The sequence below is a fragment of the Camelina sativa genome, chromosome 18, assembly GCF_030686135.1.
Source record: "Camelina sativa cultivar CO46 ecotype springtype chromosome 18, ASM3068613v1".
Taxonomy (NCBI): domain Eukaryota; kingdom Viridiplantae; phylum Streptophyta; class Magnoliopsida; order Brassicales; family Brassicaceae; genus Camelina; species Camelina sativa.
The window spans coordinates 3943887-3970250 of record NC_141897.1 but is presented as its reverse complement, the minus strand read 5'-3'; the positions used below and the strand labels follow the sequence as shown (position 1 = coordinate 3970250).

The following is a 26364-nucleotide window of genomic DNA, read 5'->3' as shown; positions in this document are numbered from 1 at the left end:
AGCTTTAAGAATCCCAACAAAGTCATCAAAAGCCATCTCATCTAAATTATGAGCTTCTTCAACTGCAGAAAATTTTGACTCAAATTTTGCAGGCACTGATCGCTTCAGTTTTTTCACAAGCTTTTTGTCTTTGTACTGCTTCCCAAGAGCAAAAGCCTCATTAGATATATCACATAACTTAGCACTGAACTCAGCCACAATGTCTTTTTCTTCCATCCTTAGATTCTCAAATTGTGATGCCAACGTATCCAGTTTTGTTCTCTTAACACTTGAAGTACCCTCAAACATATTCTCCAATGACTTCCATGCTTTTTGAGCTGATACACATTGAGAAATTAACTTGAAGTGGCTTGAATCAATAGCATTGTAAATCGCTGTCTTGGCTGTCGAATTACAACTTGATAGCTTTTTCTCTACATCAGTCCACTTATCCATAGGCTTAAGACACTCAACCCCTTTCGCATCCACAACTTTAGGAGGCTCCCAACCAAGATCAATCGAATTCCAACAATCTTCATCAAGGTTACTAATAAATGCTTGCATATGAACCTTCCAATACCCGTAATTTGTTGAATCAAGCAATGGTGGTCTTGACATAGACGTGCCTTCTCTGTATGAATTCATCACAACTGATTCAAAGCTCTGCCTTACTTCCTTAACTACCCTCACCCTTGATCCACCCGAAACTATACTTAATCTCTATCGAGAACCCGCTCTGATACCACTTGTAAATACGGATGAGATGCAAATAATAAAATACAGAAAATAAATAACACAAGAGCTTTGTTAACGAGGTTCGGTTTTTCCTACTCCCCGGGACCACATCCAGATTTCGATTCCACTAGAACAAGAAAGGAAATACAACCTATTCGCAAACGCATAAATCAAGCACAACCCTCTTAATTCACCGCTCTGTTCTATAACATGAAATCTTAAGGATAAATCTCTACCCTTAACTAAACTCACACCGAGCCTAGATTTAACCAAGATAACCTAACCTTGGGCTAAACTCCCCCTGAGCCTAGACTTCAGATCTTCAACTCTCTTGAGCAACCTTCACTCACACGTCACACAGACGAACAAAGAAGCTTGAACAACCCAAGCACCAAACCGCGAAACTAAGCCGCACCAAACACAGAAAGCTCCCTAGGATTTATCTTTATGCTTCAGCTCTCTTGCTTTTCTAGGACGTGCCCAACACCTCCTTATATACCCATCAAGACTTCCTAATCACCATAGAAGAAGATTTCCAAATTCAATAAGAAAATGCATTTTTCCTTTTTGCTATTTTCCTTTTTGTTTGTAAAACTCCAATTTAATCAACCCAATAAATAGTAGTTTTCCTCTTTAATTCATCCTCAAACTGTCCTTCAATATTGCCTTCTCAAACTTTCTAGAAACTTCTCATGCACATAAAGCAACAACAATCTTGTATCACGTCTTGAATCACACAAACACTACTTCAGCCATCCAATACATCTTCATGTATCGTGAGAGAGAGGAACAAACGAAGAAAAGAGAAGAAAAAAAAAACAAAAACAGAACAAACCCAATACATTATTGACGCGTACGTGTCTCTCTGGATATCTAAAATGGTCTAGGCAAAGACAAAGATCTCTGAATAGTTAGGATCAAAACTTTCTTTTTCTTTAATTTTATTATTAAAAAAATAAAAGATATCCTAGAGGTATGCTGGAGATGCTCTCATATGTACACCGATGTAAGAAACAAATATTATGTATCGAAGAGTATAATATTTAAATTTTAAACCTGCATATACTTTTAGATTTTATTTGTTAATTTTGTACAATATCAAATTTGATCTTCACACGCATCTTGCAATACAATTGACAAATTTCCTGCAGCTTTGATGATATTTTCAGTCACTTCAGTGAAAGACTTAATTGAACTACTATATAACCTTTTATGTAAAGCATGCAAAATAAAAGGATTTTGTAGTCGACTCGATCGTATCATATTCAGCAAATCATCTTGGTTAAATTGATATGGGCGCAACTACTTCATTGTATTTTTTTAGGGCTGTCTCATTAGATTTTATTCATCAATTATTTCTTGAACCTCTCTCAAAAGAATCTCCTGAGCTTCTAGCATATAACTACTTCACATCACAGGCTAACTCTACTCATGCGGATATTTCGAAAGCAGTTAAAGGAAACGTTGCACGTTGAACCAACTCTACATGTGGCTCATGGATGAAAATGACATGTGAACCACTTTTACATGGTACCTAGTATCCAAACCCGTGTGAGGTATGCTATATTATAAACACATCTTTCACCATTTGTGTAGAGCTTAAATCGAATCCCACCCGAATCCGCTTTCACCCGATCTCAAAAGAAAGTTTATTTATAATGGACAATTCTTATTTCTTAGGTTCACCCCTATCTTATTCACTCCCTCTCAATTATGGAAATGAATTCTTAATTAAAGAAAAAATTATGTATATCAATTAATTTTAATTTAAAATTATTAATTTTAAAAATTTTATTGTAGTTTTTAATTATAACATCTAAACCAAAGTTACTTTTTTATAAACCCAATTCACTTTTTAATTATATAATTTAAACCCTAACCATTTTTTTATAAATCCAAATTAAAATACAATTTTGTTTAATTATAAAATCTAAACCCTAACGACTCTTTTATAAATCCAAACCGACATATAATTTTATTTAATTGTAAAATATAAATCCTAAACCCTAACCACTCTTTTGTAAACCTAGACCGACATATAATTTCGTTTAATTATAAAATCTAAACCCTAACCAATCTTTTGTAAACCCAAACCGACATATAATTTCATTTAATTATAAAATCTTAACCCTAACCACTTTTTTGTAAACCCAAACTGATATATAATTTCGTTTAAATATAAAATCTAAACCTTAACAACTCTTTTGTAAATCCAAACCGACATATAATTTTGTTTAGTTTTAAAATTTTAATCCTAATTCTCCTTGATAAACTTAAACCGGCATATTTTCCTTAATAAAAACCTCTACAAAATTTGTTTCCTTAATTTGTTTTATTATTTTATTTTATTTTTGATTTTATTTTATAAATATTATATAACATAGCGTTTTGTTGTATTTTGATTGGTGAATTTAGAGGGGGTGAATGAGAGAGGTCACACTAATAGATAAAACCAAGAAATTTTCATTTATAAATGAGAAAACCAAATACTTCAGCTCTCGTATCATCTTTTATGTGTTAACTTTTGTTTTCTAACTCTTTCATGAGCTTTCTTTGAAATAATTAATAAGCATCAGAGAGAATCTTTAAGCAATATCAGGTTGCTGTTTTAATTATCATGCAAAAATTAAATGATTATGATTATTAATTATACACTAAATATATTCTATGCTAGTAACTTTTAATAATTTGTATATTTATTATATCTAAATATCATTTTAATTGATACATACTCCATAATTAAAAAAAAACATTAAAAATGAACCGTAGTTAGCATCTTAAATTTGCTGACAAAAATTAATATCAAATTTATTGCTTTGGACATAACAATTGCATAACTACGCACATGCACGCATGTTCTGCTGTCTCGAAACAAAATATTGCAGACCATTTTGATTTTTTGCGTGCTGATATCTTATTTACAATCATAAAAAACAAAAGGTAATTACACACAGTTATTATAATCCCCCACTAATCCCCATATCTCGAACACGTAGCCGCTAGGCGTTAGTCCATCGCTTAAATAGCGCTTAACTATTTTCAAAACATTAAAGACTAACCAATGCAATGAGTTTTTTTTTACGTGTAAGGTGTAACTAATATTTTCGTATACGGGTTCTTTGGCGAACCCCTAAAACATAGTTGGTGGAACCATAAAATTTATGATTCCTGTTTGTTAAATTGAGAAGTGGCGTTACGAAGATCTCTTTAATGATATCAATCCTTTACTTACGGCAAGATGAGGGAGGGCTTGGTTGCAAATGAAGTGTGTTGCCTATAACTAATTATTTGGAGAGTTGTCTCCCATGGGAAATCTCTGTGGGTGCAGTGGGTTGACATGGACCTGTTAAAACGCACATCTTTCTGGGCGATAGCTGAGAATACAAGTATATGCAGCTATAGACTGTCATTGGAGTGGCCAACGTACCGTTCAAAGTTAGATAAAATTGCTGAAGTAATAAAGGTGATGGAGAGGCACTACAAGAATATGGTGCATTAATAGCATTATACAATAGCGATTAACATAGTTACGCTATAATTGACTTAAGTCTGTATAGGTTATAGCGTTTGTTAAAATTGAAACGCTATAAATTAGGGCTTATGGAAAAAAAAAGTACGCGTGTTAATATTTTTATAGTTCGAAGTTCTATACGAATACTATTCAATTGCAAATACAATTGATTAAACACTATACAATTGAATAGCGGGAATTAAAATTAATAGCTCCGCCTGAAAATTAAGATTGGGGGTAAATTTTTGCGAAATCTAAAAATTGGGAAATTTTTTGCCTCACTCTCGTCTCTTTGGTCACTTAGCGTCTCTTGCTCACAGGTAAAGAGAGAGACAAACAATTTTCTAACTTTCATTCGACTCTCACTAAATCTCTCCTATTCTTCTCACTCTCCCTAGTCCTTAGTCGCAATATTCTTGTAATGATTCTCTTCTCTCTCAAGAAGTCCGGTTTGTGTCGTCCTTCTTACAGATCCAATTCCACCATCTCTCTCTCTGGTAAGACCCCTAATTTGACGTATGTTTATAGATCCAATTCATCTATTTTTTTAACTTCTTCTCCTCTTTCCTCATTTTAATTTTCTCCATATTTTCTCATTTTTTCAGATCTACTTTTTTTCCAGATCTCATCACCATTCAGTCTCTATCGCCGAACCAATTGAAGAAGATATCGCAAGAGACGATTCGCTAGGGATCTCCTTCGTCATGCCATCTTCATATGCGTAAATCCATCACTGTCCTTGGTCTGTCGCTGTTTCCACATCTTAGTCGGTGAGTTTGTTCCTAATTCTTAGGGTTCACCGATTTGTGTATGTCATTCATATATTATTATGATTTTGTTAATCCTTCGTGTTGGGGTTTTTCCTAATTTAATGTAAGGATGGTTTTGGGAAATCCTTTTCGGCGAGGCTTTTCGATGGTGGAAGGGAGGAACGGTATGGTGAGAATTGAACATCAGATCGTGAAGACGGTTGCATATATAGTTGAGGTGAAGTCAGATTCGAGGTTAGGTTTTAATCCTTCTACTAGTTTGGATGTAGTTATCAAGCGTAAGTCTTCTTCTCGCCTTATTTTGATTCTCGAAGAAGCTAAGTTGTATCTTCACTACACGAAAACCTGCAGATTGGGACTACTTTTTGTGACTGAATTTTTAGTCGCAAACTTTTGTGACCGTTTGGTGACATATTTGCGACGTACTCACGACGAAGAATATTCTGGACGTAAATGAGTCGCAAATTTACGACACCCAAATACAGTTGCAACACCGTTGCTATTATGCGACTGATTTGAAACAATTTATCGACAATAAAGAGTTAGTCGCAAAATAATCGCAATTGATGACGAATTAAAGACTGATGATTTAGTCGGCAACACGCGTCGCAAATATGTCTTAAAAGCACGACGTATTTGCCACTTATATTTTGCTTTAACATTGATAGTTACAAATCAGTCGGTAAATGATGTCGGTAACAAACGTGGTAAATGTGGAAGTTTTGCATTTGTACTGAACATTTGCGACCTTTATTTTGTCTCTATTATGTTGTTACAGAGTGGTAAAGTAGTCGTAGTTTACGACTCTTTTATTTGTAGTCGCAAATGCAACGCAAAGAAGTCGGTCAGTGATGTCGGTAAATAACGTGGTAAATGTTGAAGTTTGCTTTTGTACTGAATTTTTGTGACCTTTATTTTGCCTCTATGTGGTTAACGAGTGACAAAAGAGTCGTAATTTGTGACCGTTTCACTGGTAGTTGCAAAGGAGTTGCAAAGTTTATACTATATATAACATATCACTCTCACCATTCCATTCATATCACTCTCATTAGTGTGTAAGTAGAAAGAGGAAAGAAAAAAAAGTCAGAAAAAAAAAGAAGAGTGATTTTTTTAGAGGAGAAGAAAAAAAAAAGAAAAAAGAGTTTTTGTTGTAGAGGGAAAGAAAAAAAAAGTGATTTTTAAAAAAGAGTGGTGAAAAAACTACGTGGAATTCAACTCGAGAGTGGATGTATAATCGGATCGACGGAAGAACAAATAATATCTCTAAAACTTTTTTGGCAGGGGTGGAGCAGTTCATAAATTTCGCAAACAGCCAGCCTTTAGCACAAAACAGTAGAGGTAGGTTTTATTGTCCTTGCGTAAAATGTCAGAATGATGTTATTTTGCATGGTACGACAATATCTAATCTTTTGTATAGTAAAGGATTTATGTCAAATTATTATGTATGGTCTGAACATGGAGAAGATTATAATGTGCTAGGGGTAGGAACCAGTAATCATTATCCTAATACAGGTTATACTAGTACTGGTAGTCATCATGGTAGTCAACCAATAGGATTTGAGGGAAATGTATATGCTGAGATGGTGAATGATGCATTCATGGTACCACACCTTTTAATGAGTATCATGAATATGAAAGTGGATATGATCATATTCAAGAAGAACCTACTCAAGAGGCGAAACGGTTCTACGACATGTTAGATGCTGCAAATACTCCACTTTATGATGGATGTCATGAAGGTCATTCGCAACTATCGTTGGCGTCTAGGTTCATGAACATCAAGGTAGACTATAATTTGTCTGAGGCATCCATGGACGATTGGGCTGAATTGTTTACGGAGGTTTTACCAGAGGGTAATCAAGCTACTGGTTCATACTACAAGACAGAGACTTTAGTGCGAAAGATAGGATTGCCATACCGTACAATTGATGTATGTATAGAGAATTGTATGCTCTTCTGAAAAGAAGATGGGAATTTGGATCATTGCAAGTTCTGTAGAAAACCAAGGTACAAAACTAGTGAGGGAAGAACTAGAATACCCTTCATTTGTATGTGGTATCTACCTATTGCTGATAGATTGAAGAGGATGTACCAATCAGAGAAGACCGCATCATCAATGAGATGGCATGCTGAGCATGATTCAGAAGATGGAGTAATGTGTCATCCATCTGATGCGCCAGAATGGAAGAATTTCCAACATTTACATCCCACATTTGCAAAAGAAAAGCAAAACGTTTACCTTGGGTTATGTACAGATGGTTTTAATCCGTTTGGGATGTCCAAAAATCATTCTTTGTGGCCTGTGATCTTAACTCCATACAACCTACCTCCAGATACGTGCATGAACAGCGAGTATTTATTTCTTACGATTCTGAACTCCGGACCAAACCACCCACGAGCCAACCTTGATGTTTTCCTCCAACTATTAATCGATGAGTTAAAGGAGTTATGGTATAATGGGGTTGAGGCTTATGATATCTCACTAAATGAAAATTTCAACATGAAAGTTGTTCTTATGTGGACAATAAGCGATTTTCCAGCGTACGATATGTTGTCGGGATGGACTACACATGGAAGATTAGCATGTCCAATTTGTATGGATGACACTGGTGCTTTTCAATTACCATCTGGGAGGAAAACATGTTGGTTTGACTGTCATAGGAGATTTCTTCCTACAAGTCATCCGGTGCGGAAGAATAAAAAGGACTTTTTGAAGGGAAAACATTCATTGAATGACTATCCACCTGCATCTCTAACTAGTCAAGCTATATATGAGCGTATAAGGAAAGCCAAAGCACCTAAAACATCTGTCTGCGGTGGGAATGGTCACGAAAAGAAAGTTAAAGGCTACGGAAGATGGCATAATTGGCATAAAGAAAGCATATTGTGGCAGTTACTGTACTGGGTCGATCTGAATTTAAGGCACAACCTGGATTTGATGCACATCGAGAAAAATGTCTTTGATAACTTGATGTACACTGCTATGAATATAAAAGACAGATCGAAAGACAACGTGAAGTCAAGATTAGATATTGCAAGATTTTGTTGCCGGCAAGATTTACATCTGGATGCTCAAGGGAGAGCCCCATTTCCTATTTGGAGATTGAAAACCAAAGCGAAAGAGGCTTTATTAAAATGGGTAAAAGAAGATGTTAGATTCCCAAACGACAACACGTCAACAATGCCTCCAGTCACATGAGAGGTATTTGCAATTCACCAAAATTAATTATAACCATATATTCTTAGGTAAACGTTAATATATCTACTTTATGTTGACAAAACACAGATTGTTGGAGGCGCAAATTCGATATGAATATCCAGGACTATCTGATGAAGATGTGAGGTTGAAAAGAGATGAAGATTTCCATGACTGGATTAAGCAATATGTATGGATGACTATACTCATATCCACTATATCAACATGATAAATATTGTCTTTTAAAATTTTGTTTACTAATATTACAAAGGTGCGTGCTGGTTTTGAAATTTTTCCTCCATGGGTCCATGAAGTCGTGGACTGTCCTGAAAATAAAGTCAATTCATGGCCAATATATTTTACAATAGGTTATCTGTTTCACACCAAAGCTCACAGTCTCACTAAAAAAACAATGAATTATTGGGTATGTGTCCGAGGACAAACTTATTCTGATGCATCTGACGAGGACGATTTTTACGGGACCGTGGAAAATATCGTAGAGCTTACGTATCCAAGATTTTTGAATTTACAGATCACACTTTTCTATTGTGAATGGTATGACCCTACAATTAACAAAGGCACTCGAATACGTGATGGAGGCATAGTTGACGTGTTGTCGTCAAGGAGATACCAACATTATGAACCATTTATATTAGGTATTGTTCTATTTAAAATATATATTTATATATATATATATATATATACATTTAATTGGAAACTTCTTTTTGACGTGTAGGTTCTCAAGCTGATCAAGTTTGTTATTTTTCATATCCTCACACTAAACGACCTCGAAAACTTTGGCTCAACGTTGTGAAAGTTAATCCAAGGCATGCTGTACAAGGAAATTTAAAAGAAAAGGAGGTTGTTATATTGCAGCAAACAGTTGATGATGGAATGACATATACAATAGAGGAGATCATAATTGATAATTTCGTAGATGGTAATCATCCTAATGAAGAAATTGATTTTGAAATCAACGACGCTGATCTAGAAGACAAATTTTGTGGTAACTACTCGTCGTCGTCTTCAGATGAGGATGAACACAATGAAAATGAAAATGAGGAGGCTACGCCCTTACACATACGAGAGAGATATTTAGATCCTTTGCGGTAATATGTGACACAGTTTCTATTTTTTTACTATTCTAAGTTAACGAGTTTGTCTTCTGTTTAAGTACTTGACACTAACTTTACATTGTTGTACTGTGTAGCGGAAATACAACTGGGATGTTGCGATTACTGAGCTTGTGAGAGAAGGATTTTTGAAGATAGCGAAAAAAGAATGAAATGAATTGTAAGCCAAGCAAAGACGCATGCTGAGCCACCGATTTGGATCAATCCTACGCTTTGGAGACAAATGTGAGAGCATTGGGACACACCCGAAGCTAAGGAGAAGAGCTCTAATGCATCCCAAGCCCGTACTTCTGATCGTGGCGGTCTTGGACTCCACAAACATCTATCCGGCCAGAAATCTTACTTGCAAATTCAACAAGAGATGGTAAATGCTTTAAACTAACTATAATTATTTCATTTAAATATTACCACAATTAACATTCTTTTTATCCATTGTAGGAGGAAAAATTGGGACGTCCTGTCTCGCTTGGAGAGGTGTTTGTCGCAACACATACGAAGGCAGATGGAAGTTTTGTTGATCAGAAGGCCAAACAAGTTGTTGAGACATATGAGAAGAACATAGAAGAGGTAATGTCTCAAATGGATTTTGATGGTACAGACCACTCCTCGCCGGAATCTACTTATGCAACCATTCAACAAAAAGATGACATTTTCTTAAAGGTAATTTCCTGTACAATTGTCTTTGTTTTGCCTATGATAATTGTCTTATTTTGCTAAGCTAAGTATCTGATTTTGATTGATATACTTTTGACTCATGCTTAAGAATCCTTGCTATTGATATACTTTTGACTAATGCTTGAGAATCCTCGATGTTTATTATCTGGTTTTGTGTGATATTTCTATAAGTGGTTTTTACATAACAACTTATAATCATGAATCTTTCATTATGTTTGTCTTGTTAATGCTTTTCTCTTTTTCTGTTAATTATGTTTGTTTTGTGAATGATCATCTCTTCTTCTGTCTTAGTGGAGTGTAACAGATGCCAAGGGAACCCCCTTTGGACTTGGAAGTTTCTTGGAGATAATCACCAAAGGGAAGAGAAAGGCTACTTATCCAAGCACTAGTCCAACTTCGCTGTTAGAGATTCAAGAACAACTCCAGGTTGCTCGTCGTAAGCTCGCTGATCAAGATGAAGAAAATGCTCGACGTGTCAGAGAAGATGCTAGACGTGATGAGGAGCAACGTAACGCTCAAAACCGCACTGCAACCTTGGAGATGCTCGTATCCTACTTGAAGACCAGTGATCCCGGGCTTGCAGAATTCTTGTTTACTCAACCACCAGCCCATGCGCCATTCACCTCAGCAGCACCAGCAGTCAACATCACTCCAGCCACATCGGCCAATGTCAACCAACCCACACCAACAACTTCAGGAGCTAGCTCACCATCTACTTCACCAATCACTTCACCAGCGACTTCACCAACCACTTCACCTTTGTCAGTATCATCCTCTCATGCTTAACTAACTAATTATATCTCTCTTAAGCCTATATAACTATTTTTTGGATTGTGCAGTAGTATTTCTATCTCCCTTAGCCTAAAACTATTTTCTGGATATGATCATTGAATGATTTGTATGTTTTTGGTTAATATCATTCACATTCGGGATTTTAATTTAGATTCAGGTTTTTTTTTTCAAATTTAATTGTATACTGTCCCAAATTACTAGCTATAGTTTCACTGATTTGCGACCATTTACAATTTAAAAAACCACAAACCAGTACCAAATTCGTTGTATATACATCACGATTTTGGGACTAAAAATACTTAGTCTTCAGTCAGTCACAAAACATGCTGACTCCTTTGCGACTACCCTGTGACTGAAACAGCGACTACCCTGTGACTGAAACAGCGACTACCCTGTGACTGAAACAGCGACTACTTTAGGACCAAAATTTCAGATTTTTAAAAGTTCAGCCTCAACACTATATTTAATCAGTCTTCGAAACGTAGCTAATTTGTGACTCCCATTTCGTCTGACCCAAGTCGTACTTTACGACTCCATAAATGAGTAACTGTATAGTCGTTAATTACGACGGTATTTTGCTGTCTGTCCGTAGTCGCCAATTAACGACCATAACCCTTGTCTTCAATGTGTTGCAAAGAAGCGACTGTTTTGCGACCAAATATTAGCGACGGTTTACAACAGTCCTTAAATAGTCGCACATACCGACTTAGTGACTGTTGGTTACAAATGACATGTTTTCGTGTAGTGCTTTCATTGATGTTTTTTTGTTTGCTTCAGAGATTGAGGTTTCTAAGTACGTTTACAGTATTGCTCCTAAATATAAACCAAAGTTTGATGCATTGGTGAGAAAATATATGAGAAACTCTTATAAGTTTCTCTTCTATAAGTTTTTTTTTCTGTTGATCTAACTTTGTGCCATGTTTATGTCAAGTTCCATGTTGTATAACTGGTTTTTGTTTGCAGATTTCAATGTTAGCAAAGAAGGAACTAGGTGTCAATTATTGGATTGGTTTTCAGAGGAAGAGGTTGTGGACTGGTGGGAGAAGAGACTAGGTGTCAGATACGACAGCTTGGCCTAATGATAAAATTCTTTTTATCCGATTTGAACTTGTGGTGTTCTTCTCTCTTGTATGTGTTAGTGTAGATTTGCTTTTAGCCTCTCGTATATTCAGCTCTTTAATTTCTGAGGTGTTCATAAGGTTTCTGGGGCATTAGGTGGTTTAAAGGAGTTGTTTGACCGTATCTTTTATTTATGTATTTTTACTTTGTAATGATATTTTGTACGATTGTTTTATATAAATATAATAAAATTATGGTATTTTCTGTTTAATTTGTCAAATCACCAAAAACCAAAAAAAATTGTGGTAATTGTAATTTCTATAATATTTGGTGTAAAAATTAATAGCAAAGTGCAAGCTATTGTTGAATATACTATTGCATAGAAAAAGTGCTATATTTGATGAAGACACGATAGCAATGCCAAAAACCATTATCAAAAGTGACAGATCTATTATAACCGGCGATGATAGAGCGTTTGTTAAAACGCTATAGTATCGTTAAATAGCGTTATTCAGGCGCTACGAAATGTCAACATTCTTATAGTGAGGTTTCGTTCAAACTATTTTCACCTAAAACCAATGGTTTTGCTAGGGATATTGTTTCTAGTGTCATAAGGGATGGACGGTTGCGTTCTTACCTTGACCGGATCGAGATAGAACGGCAAGGGTGAGTCTCAGATTACGGTGAGACTTTTAATTTCATCATGTTCCTCTTTGCAGCCTTGTTGGTTTGGCAGTATGTGCTTATTCTTTTTTTTTTTTTTGTTACATTCATTGGTTAAATTAATTGAAAAAGAGTTAAAAAAGTGTTTTCTAATTAATTTCAGAAAATATAAATTAACTTACAAAAATGATGTTAAATTTTTTATTGAATATTTGTAAATATTACTAAAAACTATTTTTATTTCTTCCATAAAGATATATTGACCGGTTAATAATCTTGAATAGGTTTTAACAACTTTATTCTACAATTGTTAAAATCATAGATATATTTTGTTATCAATACAATAAAAGTAGGATGTGCTTCTCTCCACAGCTGACACCTCAATTAAAACAGGTTCCAATCAAATTATAAAAACTAGATGAATACCCGCGCTATGCGCGGGCTTATGGCTTACCGTTTAAAAAAAAAATATGTTATTAATTTGTTCTTTTTTATGTAGAGTTTATCATTATTTTTTAAAATTGTGGAAATCTTGAAAAATATAATTTTAACGTTGATTTTTTTAATACTTCACATAAGTTTTTTTATTTTGTAATTGAATTATTATATACATGCATGAACAAATTTTTTGTGAGAGATTTAATCATTCTACAATTCTTGTCTAAAACTTCTAAAAAAATATTTCAAATGAAAGCTTGATCTAAAGATGCATATTTTGTATGAAAGAGTTTTTTGGTTAAAAAAATTTGACATTCATTCAAAAAAAAGCTTAAGTATTTACTATTTAGATATATTCATACTTAAGCTTCTCAATTATATACTATGAAACAACATTTTATTTTATCAAGAATTGCAGCTTGGCTAACTCTTTAATAGATAAAATTAAGATAGACACCTTCCTTTTATGTTAGCTCTTCTATTTCTTAAATATAACTCTAGATTTTTTTTTAATAAGAATTTCATTTAATTTTCTTTATGACAATTTCTAAATTTTAGAATATGAAAACCACCTTACTATTTGTCTCTATATTTTTATAAACTAACATTCTACAGTTTTATTCAATTATCTTCTATTTGATAGTGAACAATATCCCGATCTTCATCATATATAAAATTTTATTTCTTTAGGGACAAACTTTCATGATTTTCTCTACAATATTAACAAATATCTCAATCACTACTACTCTATTGACAAAATTGTAATGCCTAAACTATATGTCCATACATTCATGGTTTATTACAAGACGAAGAAGTGGCTTTTTGATTAACTCTCGATGCTCTTTTATCTTTTGGTGATGCATCCACTTTTTTGGGTGTTCTAAACCTATCTAAATTTTTTATGTGAATATTAAAACTGTTTTTGTGATATATATATTAAAAAAAACATACATGGAAGATGTTTCACATTCCTTTTAGTTTAGGTTTGTTTGCTTTTAATAAGAATAGACAGGTGGCACTCTCTCCACTGCTGATGTGTCACCTTAATAGAGAGAGTTAGCCAACTTTTATGATTTTCTCTACAATATTAACAAATATCTCGATCACTACTGCTCATTTTCAAACTATTGACAAAATTGTAACGCCTAAACTATATGTCCATACATTCATGGTTTATTACAAGACGAAGAAGTGGCTTTTTGATTAGCTCTCGATACTCTTTTAACTTTTGGTGATGCATCTACTTTTTTGGGACATGTTCTAAACCTATCTAAATTTTTTATGTGAATATTAAAACTGCTTAGGTGATATATATATATATATATATATTAAAAAAAACATGAAAGATGTTTCACATTCCTTTTAGTTTAGGTTTGTTGCTTTTAATAAGAATAGACAGGTGGCACTCTCTCCACTGCTGATGTGTCACTCAAATTGAGAGAGTTAGCCAACTTTTATTGTATAGATTAATACAACTCAACTTTGATATCCAATAATATTCATCTCTCCTTCCATATCATTTTTTTAAGTTAATCTGCGGCATTTAAAAAAATTGGCCCAAGCCCAACAGGCTAATAGCAAAATACAATTACATAAGAATCTAATTGTACTCATAATTAAAAGTCAAGTAAATAGCTCAAAGAAAAATAAAATAGGTAAAGAAATAGTTGTCCTTCAATTACTCATCAAACCAAAATATTGTGAGAACATCCAATATTCAATTTTTGCTTGTGATTAATGTGAGAACTACGGTGAAGTTTGTTGTTCTTTTTCCTCTACATCACTTTCCATTTTCTACTCTAAAATACTTTACCTTACCGGAGACAGTAGTAAAGATTGGAATATTAGATGTTCAATGGAGATAACAAAGTAATCAGCCAAAATGACGATGTTGCTTTATATTTTTTCGGAGACACATTTTGAATCCGGAATGAGATATGATAAACCACACAGCTTCACAGATTGGAATTATCTGTAGCAATAGAAAGATAATGAGAGGTAAGAGCCTTGATGGCCTGGACTTGTACCTCCGAGTGTATGAGCTTGGTGATTCGGCGGCTCAGCTGGCGTCTCTATGATTCCTCCTGGGTCAATGGCTTCCTTTGGACTGATTTGCTGATAGAAATCAAGTCCTCGGCTCAGCTCGCGGTCTGGTTGCATCCTTGACACGGGTCCTTCAGCTAGTTTACCGAATGGTGTGGTACTTGTCCTTGGCATTTCTAGACTCGGTGTGATCTTGGTACGGACTTCTCCTCGGGCTGGTTCCTCGTACCGTGTTCGCAGCTCACAGTGCTGGAGTGGTGGAACATGTCGTCTACTTCTAATCTCATCACGTTCCGGATTGTGACTTGGTCGCGGATTCAGCGTCCGTGATGACGCAATGTGTTGTCGCCGTGGTACTTGATATGATCATGAGACACTCCAAGACGACCCTTGAGTCTTGCTCAACACGAACGAAGTCAAAGATCAACTCTTCCTACCAAACTGCTATTTGGGATGCATTCTTACCGCATCTAGAGCATATCTCGAAGTTGAATCAGTCCAATCAGAGTTAAGGTGAAGGAGTTATTCATTTTACAAATCTGGTGAACTCATGGCTACGCGACTTAGACCTACGAGCATTCAAAGGAGGATTCCGACCAAGCCAGAAGTACTCAAGCTATGAACAAAACTGTTCTGAAATCTTGATCCATCCTAGAACCACTGAGAATTGGAAGCACGTTAAAATCAGTTCATACTTGAAAGATATGGATATTTCAAGTCAGTGGATCTGTCCTAATTCCATTTTCGCGTCTGAGCCAAAGATCGTGTTACACAGACCAACTCAGAATCAATTTGGACACGAAATCAACAGGAGGATGTCAATGGATCTCTTATGTTTCCAACAAGCTCAAGAACACAAGATTTGGCCAACAAACCACAGAGTTACGTCCCATTTGCCAAAGGAGGTGGATCTACTTCTTAACTTGATGAGTTTTAGGTCCAGTTGGTTTAAGAGCTTCCAGAATTATGTTTGGCAACCAGGAGTTGTTTTCTACTAAGCCCAATATGAAGAAATGATACAGCCCATGCTGTTTCTCATCAGCAAATTGGATCAAGTAGTCAAAGAGAGTTAAAAAGATCAAGGAGGTACTTAATGGGCTAATACAAGAACTTATGGTAAAAGAGAGCATGGGAAATTATTTTGGGGATGATACCTATCAAGTCCAGCCCAGTTTGAGCCTAATTCAAGTCCAAGAAAGACCAAAATGATCACCTTATTTTGTGGTCAAAGAGAAGTGACGAAAATTGGAGTTCAACTCACCTTGGGAAGGAAACCTTGGGAAGACAAAATTCAAGAGTTGAATCTTCATTCAACTATCTATCTTTATTGTTTTTAGTTTCAAGAATAATACTTGGCTTTGTTACCAAGTTTTCTTATCTTATATAAACTCATGTAAGAGTAAAGAAATAATGAACAATCCAATTTTTTATCAAAACCTTTTCTTTTTGAGAGTGATTCTCTTATGTTCTTTGTGAACAAAACCGATTGCTTGGTGTGATTCCAACAATCAAAACCGACTACTTGGTGTGATTCCGATAGTCAAAACCCCGATCTCCTTGGTGCGAGGCTGAGAGATCCGATCTTTTTGGTGCGAGGCTGAAAGATCAAACCGGTATATCAAGAGTCTTTCCGCAACTCTTGTGCGACCATTCATTCCAGCATCCTTATTCTTGAGGCTTTGTCGTCTTTAGAATCAAGGTGTCTCTATCAACCAACTCGAAGGTGCCGAATCCTTGGGAGGATCACATCAAGTGGTATCAGAGCACACCCTTGAGTTTGGTATTCTATCATTCTATCATCTTCTAACCGTTCATCTTCTTCCTATCATTTTCTATCTTTCAATCTTCTATCTATCATCTTTCTATCTTTCCATCTTCTTTATTTTCATCTTCTATTTCTATTTATTTTATTTAAAAAAAAAAAAGGCAAAAAAGTAAAAAACGAGAAAAAAAAGAAGGAAGAAAAAAAAAGAAAAAGAAAGAAAAAAGAAAAAAAAAGAAAAAAAAAAAAGAAAAAACAGAGAAGAAAAAAAAAGGCAAAAAAAAAGCAAAAAAAAAAAAAAAGAAAAAAATGTCTAATGATCCACAAGTTCAAGCACTTATGGGAGAGATGCGACGGTTAATGAGGGTTGAGATGAGTGCAATCTACAAGAGGTTGGATGAAGTTCAAGTGGAGGCACAACAAAGACAACCACAAATGTTGCAGCATAGAAGAGAAAGAGATCAACTTAGAGTATTAAGGGCTGACGATTATTACACTACTCAATCATCAAGAACAAGCCATAGGAGGCCACAACACAGAGATGGCATGGATCAAATTTATGACAACATTGGAAGTAATAAGTTGGAGATTCCTACCTTTCAAGGCAGGAATGAACCAGATGCATACCTAGAGTGGGAGAAAAAGATTGAGTCGGTTTTTAGTTGTCAAAACTATTGCGAAATGAAGAAGGTACGAGTTGCAGTCACTGGATTTTGTGATTATGCCATTACTTGGTGGGATCAATTGGTGATAAGCAGGAGGAGAAATGGAGAACACCCTATTGAGACTTGGGAAGAATTGATGTCTATTTTGAGGAAACGATATGTTCCCAACCATCATCATCTTGGTGCAAATCATATTCTAAGGAGGCCTTCTAGACCAACTGATGGAGCGTCTACTGTCACACCAAGTTACCAACGAGAAAGGACATCTCTTGTTTTTAAAGAAGAGAAAGCTGCTTTTGTTTCGTTACCATCACCAAAGGAGCACAAGGAGTTGTTGGTTCAGAAAAATCTGTTAGAAATAGCAAAATCACCGAGTGAGCAAACAGAAGCCGAGGAACCAAAGCACAAAGAGATCAGCAAAGATCAGAGTGAGGAAGCCGCGAAGAAAGACATTATCATCAACAACCTTGATAGTATGGATGATTCATCTGATGAACCAACAAGGAGAGAAAAGCCAACATTCCATTTATCGTCAAGCAAGATAGAGCAAGTTGTTGATTTTGTAGGAACCAAGAAAGATCTCACTATAAACTGTGCAAATCTTCCTCATGGTAAGCCATCGGAGTCACTTCAACACTCTCCAACCCAAAGTCTTACAGTTCCGAGGACGAAACTTTTTCAAGAGGAGGGGTATGATATGATCATGAGACACTCCAAGACGACCCTTGAGTCTTGCTCAACACGAACGAAGTCAAAGATCAACTCTTCCTACCAAACTGCTATTTGGGATGCATTCTTACCGCATCTAGAGCATATCTCGAAGTTGAATCAGTCCAATCAGAGTTTAGGTGAAGGAGTTATTCATTTTACAAATCAGGTGAACTCATGGCTACGCGACTTAGACCTACGAGCATTCAAAGGAGGATTCCGACCAAGCCAGAAGTACTCAAGCTATGAACAAAACTTTTCTGAAATCTTGATCCATCCTAGAACCACTGAGAATTGGAAGCACGTTAAAATCAGTTCATACTTGAAAGATATGGATATTTCAAGTCAGTGGATCTGTCCTAATTCCATTTTCGCGTCTGAGCCAAAGATCGTGTTACACAGACCAACTCAGAATCAATTTGGACACGAAATCAACTGGAGGATGTCAATCGATCTCTTATGTTTCCAACAAGCTCAAGAACACAAGATTTGGCCAACAAACCACAGAGTTACGTCCCATTTGCCAAAGGAGGTGGATCTATTTCTTAACTTGATGAGTTTTAGGTCCAGTTGGTTTAAGAGCTTCCAGAATTATGTTTGGCAACCAGGAGTTGTTTTCTACTAAGCCCAAGATGAAGAAATGATACAGCCCATGCTGTTTCTCATCAGCAAATTGGATCAAGTAGTCAAAGAGAGTTAAAAAGATCAAAGAGGTACTTAATGGGCTAATACAAGAACTTATGGCAAAAGAGAGCATGGGAAATTACTTTGGGGATGATACCTATCAAGTCCAGCCCAGTTTGAGCCTAATTCAAGTCCAAGAAAGCCCAAAATAATCATCTTATTTTGTGGTCAAAGAGAAGTGACGAAAATTGGAGTTCAACTCACCTTGGGAAGGAAACCTTGGGAAGACAAAATTCAAGAGTTGAATCTTCATTCAACTATCTATCTTTATTGTTTTTAGTTTCAAGAATAATACTTGGCTTTGTTACCAAGTTTTCTTATCTTATATAAACTCATGTAAGAGTAAAGAAATAATGAACAATCCAATTTTTTATCAAAACCTTTTCTTTTTGAGAGTGATTCTCTTATGTTCTTTGTGAACAAAACCGATTGCTTGGTGTGATTCCAACAATCAAAACCGACTACTTGGTGTGATTCCGATAGTCAAAACCCCGATCTCCTTGGTGCGAGGCTGAGAGATCCGATCTTTTTGGTGCGAGGCTGAAAGATCAAACCGGTATATCAAGAGTCTTTCCGCAACTCTTGTGCGACCATTCATTCCAGCATCCTTATTCTTGAGGCTTTGTCGTCTTTAGAATCAAGGTGTCTCTATCAATCAACTCGAAGGTGCCGAATCCTTGGGAGGATCACATCAAGTGGTATCAGAGCACACCCTTGAGTTTGGTATTCTATCATTCTATCATCTTCTAACCGTTCATCTTCTTCCTATCATTTTCTATCTTTCAATCTTCTATCTATCATCTTTCTATCTTTCCATCTTCTTTATTTTCATCTTCTATTTCTATTTATTTTATTTAAAAAAAAAAAAGGCAAAAAAGTAAAAAACGAGAAAAAAAAGAAGGAAGAAAAAAAAAGAAAAAGAAAGAAAAAAGAAAAAAAAAAGAAAAAAAAAAGAAAAAACAGAGAAGAAAAAAAAAGGCAAAAAAAAAAAAAAAGAAAAAAATGTCTAATGATCCACAAGTTCAAGCACTTATGGGAGGGATGCGACGGTTAATGAGGGTTGAGATGAGTGCAATCTACAAGAGGTTGGATGAAGTTCAAGTGGAGGCACAACAAAGACAACCAGAAATGTTGCAGCATAGAAGAGAAAGAGATCAACTTAGAGTATTAAGGGCTGACGATTATTACACTACTCAATCATCAAGAACAAGCCATAGGAGGCCACAACACAGAGATGGCATGGATCAAATTTATGACAACATTGGAAGTAATAAGTTGGAGATTCCTACCTTTCAAGGCAGGAATGAACCAGATGCATACCTAGAGTGGGAGAAAAAGATTGAGTCGGTTTTTAGTTGTCAAAACTATTGCGAAATGAAGAAGGTACGAGTTGCAGTCACTGGATTTTGTGATTATGCCATTACTTGGTGGGATCAATTGGTGATAAGCAGGAGGAGAAATGGAGAACACCCTATTGAGACTTGGGAAGAATTGATGTCTATTTTGAGGAAACGATATGTTCCCAACCATCATCATCTTGGTGCAAATCATATTCTAAGGAGGCCTTCTAGACCAACTGATGGAGCGTCTACTGTCACACCAAGTTACCAACGAGAAAGGACATCTCTTGTTTTTAAAGAAGAGAAAGCTGCTTTTGTTTCGTTACCATCACCAAAGGAGCACAAGGAGTTGTTGGTTCAGAAAAATCTGTTAGAAATAGCAAAATCACCGAGTGAGCAAACAGAAGCCGAGGAACCAAAGCACAAAGAGATCAGCAAAGATCAGAGTGAGGAAGCCGCGAAGAAAGGCATTATCATCAACAACCTTGATAGTATGGATGATTCATCTGATGAACCAACAAGGAGAGAAAAGCCAACATTCCATTTATCGTCAAGCAAGATAGAGCAAGTTGTTGATTTTGTAGGAACCAAGAAAGATCTCACTATAAACTGTGCAAATCTTCCTCATGGTAAGCCATCAGAGTCACTTCAACACTCTCCAACCCAAAGTCTTACAGTTTCGAGGACGAAACTTTTTCAAGAGCAGGGGTATGATATTATCATGAGACACTCCAAGACGACCCTTGAGTCTTGCTCAACACGAACGAAGTCAAAGATCAACTCTTCCTACCAAACTGCTATTTGGGATGCATTCTTACCGCATCTAGAGCATATCTCGAAGTTGAATCAGTCCAATCAGAGTTTAGGTGAAGGAGTTATTCATTTTACAAATCAGGTGAACTCATGGCTACGCGACTTAGACCTACGAGCATTCAAAGGAGGATTCCGACCAAGCCAGAAGTACTCAAGCTATGAACAAAACTTTTCTGAAATCTTGATCCATCCTAGAACCACTGAGAATTGGAAGCACGTTAAAATCAGTTCATACTTGAAAGATATGGATATTTCAAGTCAGTGGATCTGTCCTAATTCCATTTTCGCGTCTGAGCCAAAGATCGTGTTACACAGACCAACTCAGAATCAATTTGGACACGAAATCAACTGGAGGATGTCAATCGATCTCTTATGTTTCCAACAAGCTCAAGAACACAAGATTTGGCCAACAAACCACAGAGTTACGTCCCATTTGCCAAAGGAGGTGGATCTATTTCTTAACTTGATGAGTTTTAGGTCCAGTTGGTTTAAGAGCTTCCAGAATTATGTTTGGCAACCAGGAGTTGTTTTCTACTAAGCCCAAGATGAAGAAATGATACAGCCCATGCTGTTTCTCATCAGCAAATTGGATCAAGTAGTCAAAGAGAGTTAAAAAGATCAAAGAGGTACTTAATGGGCTAATACAAGAACTTATGGTAAAAGAGAGCATGGGAAATTATTTTGGGGATGATACATATCAAGTCCAGCCCAGTTTGAGCCTAATTCAAGTCCAAGAAAGCCCAAAATAATCACCTTATTTTGTGGTCAAAGAGAAGTGACGAAAATTGGAGTTCAACTCATCTTGGGAAGGAAACCTTGGGAAGACAAAATTCAAGAGTTGAATCTTCATTCAACTATCTATCTTTATTGTTTTTAGTTTCAAGAATAATACTTGGCTTTGTTACCAAGTTTTCTTATCTTATATAAACTCATGTAAGAGTAAAGAAATAATGAACAATCCAATTTTTTATCAAAACCTTTTCTTTTTGAGAGTGATTCTCTTATGTTCTTTGTGAACAAAACCGATTGCTTGGTGTGATTCCAACAATCAAAACCGACTACTTGGTGTGATTCCGATAGTCAAAACCCCGATCTCCTTGGTGCGAGGCTGAGAGATCCGATCTTTTTGGTGCGAGGCTGAAAGATCAAACCGGTATATCAAGAGTCTTTCCGCAACTCTTGTGCGACCATTCATTCCACCATCCTTATTCTTGAGGCTTTGTCGTCTTTAGAATCAAGGTGTCTCTATCAACCAACTCGAAGGTGCCGAATCCTTGGGAGGATCATATCAGTACTTGGTCAAAAGTGGCTGCGCGTGGTGACCAACTAGGAATTCCTTGGCTCCGGCTATGGTTGAGATTCGAGAGCATCTCAATCCGTCTAAGTTAAGTTACTGTCACAACGTGAAAGCAAATCAATTTTACAAGTAGAATTTTTTAAAAAAGAGTTTAGTATTTCACTAGTGAGATCTCATTTTACCAATCAAAACTCTGAAACTATCTCCAATGGTTTTTCCTATTTTTTTCTTTATTCCACCGTAAACCTGTTGGTTTTCATCCCAAGAAGCAGCAGACCTCACACAACTGTGATCATCATCACTGTTATGCAAGAGCCGAAGAGCGTAATAGCGGCTCACCCTCCAGCTAAATGCAGCATTACCCATTTCTTAGAGAAAGTGAAAAGAGAAACGAAAATAGAGAAACGAAACTGGGGAGAAAGAAAAATAAAACTTACTAAAGGGAAATAAAAGAAAAAATCTTTGCAAAGATAAGAACACATATTTCAAGCATAAATCAAGGTGAGGGAGTCAAACTTTGATTTGAATGTTTATTCGACGTCTCTGCTTTCTTCTTCCCTCTTTTGTTATTTATTTTTTCTTTTTTTTATGCGAAGAAATGATTTCATTAATGAGAAAAAAGTTAAACCGGGGACATTGCAATTGAAATAGAAGCAAGACCAACTTTTGATAACTTATCTGCAGCTCGATTTTCACATCGAGGGATAAAAGAAAACTTAAACATCGTCAAACTCCGAAGCAAGACGAAGAGTGTCGTGAAGGATTCTATGAAACTCCGGTGAAGGAGTCCTTGAATTGATGGTCTTTATCAACTGTTGTGAGTCAAAGGCTATTGAAAGGGTGGTGATGCCGAGGTCTTTTGCATGTTGAAGGGCTAGAAGAATAGCCAAAGCTTCCGGTATTAACGCCGATCTTACATTTCTCGCAGAGGATTGGTTGGGTAGATCGGATCCGGGTTTGAATCCTTTGATTATCCATCCAAATTCGGCGTCTCGTGTATCAGCTTTCCAAGCTACATCTATGGAGTTCTCGACGCGATATGAGATTGATGCAAAGCTTTTGCTGATTAGGGTAGCAAGAGAGGTCTGGGGAAGAGTTAACTGGCCCATTGATCCATTCTTTGGAAAGAACGATTGTTTGTGTAAGTGCATCCGAGGCCTCGATGGATTTGTTTTCGAAATTTTGCGTAGATTATTATTAGTAATTTCGGGTACAATTGTTTTTGGGTTCATTACTCGAACCGAACAAGAACCGGCTAGAATTGAAAAATTCCAGGTTTTTACTGGTTCTCAAAAATTAAAAACTAAATCCGAGAAGCTCCGATCCGACCCGAAACTCTATCTGTTCAATCCGACAAGACCCAACTCGAACTGAAACTCTATTTATGTTCAAATCGGGCCAGTTAATTGAATCGAACTGGTTTGTAGAAGCACATTGGTTTATATTGATGAAAATTAGCAATCTTGTCGTATAGGTAATGTTAAAAAATAAATAAAAAAGGCCATATAATTCGAAACTCGGTAAGAGTCTAAAGAGTTTCTTAAACCAAACAGCGAGATACTGAGAGGTTGCATCTACATATACATTTTTGCAGTACGTTTTTGCTTTAATTCATTTGGATCCGGGATTTACCCGGTTTTACTATATCCGGATCTTGGATAAGCAATTTAAGGGATGTTGTCTTAATTTCAAATCTGATCATGGATAAGAGATTTAAGGAATTCTAAAAAAAAACAAGACATTAATTTAATTCTTAAAGAAAACGATTTTGGTCCTACAATCTCGCTTAAATATGATGTTTCCTTATCTACATTCGATTTTTAGGTAAGATTTTAAAGATTTCTTATTTGTATTAATTATTATTATTACTAAAATCTCGATTATTTAATCGAATCCTAACAATTTAATCTAAAATAACTATATTTCCCTATCTAGAAAGATATTTTGGTTATTATTTAGCACATATATTGTAAATATTTATGTGCATACACTTCATATTCAATATTTCTTCCTCCTAATATTTATAAAACGGATTATATAGAAACAAATAAGTAATATTACAATTTTGTTATAGTATCAAATATATTATGCTTGGCACCAAGATTTTTTTGACCTACTTTTGTCTACTATAAATACTCTATGGAATTGCATTTCTCATATCATCAAACACACAAATCTATTATTTCTTATATCGTGAATGCACCATTTTATTAAAAGCGCACCATTTTATTAAAAGCAATAGACACGGTTAACAAGGCATCATCCATCGGTTTTCATATATATACTAGATTAGTACTCGTGCTATATCACAGGTTAAATTTTATTTTATACAACAAATTTAAATATTTTTATTTGATATATTTTTTAACATTAAACAATATCATCATATAACCTTGATATTTTACATTTAAACCGAATTATAAGTTTATAACTTATTTTATTATAAAACTAACTACATTTTAAATGGTAAATAATAATAAAATATGTAAATAAGATATGCATCTGTTTATGAGGAAAGAAGTACATATAACTTTAAATTGTGATATGACATTTAAATTGTACATATTATAAATAATAACTTTTAGATATGATATTTATTAAAATGGCAAGGGTTTATTATGTAAACCCTATAAATCTTGATTACCAAGCGAACCCTATAAATCTCGATTATCAAGCGAACCCTATCAATATCGATCTCGAATCTCGATTATCAAGCAAACCCATAAAGGTAAATTATACAAATGATACACTTAAATACAACTAAAATGATTAATGTTTTAATTTTATAACTAATTAATGACTCATATATCTATTATATAGTCTAAAAAAAATTATGTACTGACTCGACTCATATATCTATTATAAAAAATTGTGTAGACTATGTGTAAGCAGTATTTTTAATTTTAAATATTTTTGGCCGTCGAATGGATCTACAGAGTTAATCCTATTTAAAGCGGGAGATATTTAAATTTGTTAAATTTCCTTAAACAGTATATAGAAGTAGGGTATATATTGTTTGGTAAGATCGAAATATTGTTTAGTTTAACAAAAATCACTGTTTTTATGTTTAGGGTTACCGAACTAGGAAGATTTCTCGAGTTAAAATATTTTGTTTCATTTGTGTATATCATCTTTTATTCCTTCAAATGCTATTATTATTATTCCCGATTAGGCTTAAAGTGGATTCATTGCTATTGCTATTACTAATAATTTTTATTTTTATTTTTTTGTCAATAAAAAAAAGCTATTATTAATAATTAATAATTAATAATTAATTATGAATAATTAAATAAATAAGCGATATAGGATGTAACAATAATCAAAGTAGACCCGTAAATATGAAAAGACTATCAAATGTTATACTTAAATTATTAATATGTCAATTCTATAACCAACTAATGATCCATATAACTATTATATGGTCTACCAAAAATAAGTCATGTACTTCCCAAATATTAAAGAGGGGATATTCGATTTTGACAAAATTCATGTTTGGATTATTTAAGCGATTTAGAAAACCCACCATTTGCTTTTTTTTTTGTTAGTGTATTCAAATCAAAAACAACCATCTTGAGCTTACATTTCTTGGATGTGAAATTGAATCACCTTTTCAATAGCAATCTAATAACTATTGTAGTTTCATTGTGACGTAGCTGCATCGCATTGTCTCCAGAATATTGAGTCCCTTGAACAAGATGAGAAAGCTTACCGTGGGTGAAAATCATGTTATCAGTTACCATCCTCTTGACATATCTCCTTAGCATTGGAGAAGTCATAATAACATCAATCAAAGGTAACTCGACAATAAGCTTGTCCATCATTGCTTTGCATTTAGCATCATCTAGCTCTTATTTGCACTTTCTTGGATTCTTGGAGAAAGAAACCTTGGGTTTGTACACTCTGTCAGCAACTGGAGTGGAAGATGTGGCATTTGGAGTTTCTGTCCATGGTTGGTGTCGACCTCCACCCAGGTTGAGGAGAACGCCGGCGGCCTAAAGGTTTGGACGGAATTCTAAGTCGTGGACGGACGGTCGCTACGGATGGACGGACGGACGCTGCGGACAGAGAGTTGCTGCAGACGGTCGGACAGTCATTGCGGAT

General features: G+C 35.3%; 1 protein-coding gene across 10 annotated transcripts; it reads left to right on the top strand.

Moving 5' to 3' along the window:
- Nucleotides 1-3884: 3884 nt before the first annotated feature.
- Nucleotides 3885-10963, top strand: LOC104760458 (uncharacterized). Of its 10 annotated transcripts, none has more exons than XM_010483382.3 (7): nt 3885-4722; nt 4831-5229; nt 8724-8847; nt 8928-9300; nt 9402-9688; nt 9763-9984; nt 10291-10963. In XM_010483382.3, exons 5-7 carry the CDS (start codon nt 9686-9688, stop codon nt 10783-10785), a joined length of 720 nt encoding a protein of 239 aa, XP_010481684.1. In that variant the 5' UTR covers nt 3885-4722; nt 4831-5229; nt 8724-8847; nt 8928-9300; nt 9402-9685; the 3' UTR covers nt 10786-10963. The 10 variants fall into 10 exon arrangements, 7 of the variants coding, with proteins under 7 accessions (XP_010481684.1, XP_087356166.1, XP_087356167.1 ...); XM_087500041.1 differs by having other exon boundaries at nt 4287-4722; nt 4848-5229; XM_087500043.1 differs by lacking the exons at nt 3885-4722; nt 4831-5229 and adding an exon at nt 5839-8197 and having other exon boundaries at nt 8282-8847.
- The last annotated feature ends 15401 nt before the right edge of the window (nt 10964-26364 follow it).

Coding starts and splice junctions, on each gene's coding strand:
- LOC104760458 (XM_087500040.1), top strand. CDS start 7,046: ATGTGGTATCTACCTATTGCTGATAGATTGAAGAGGATGTACCAATCA.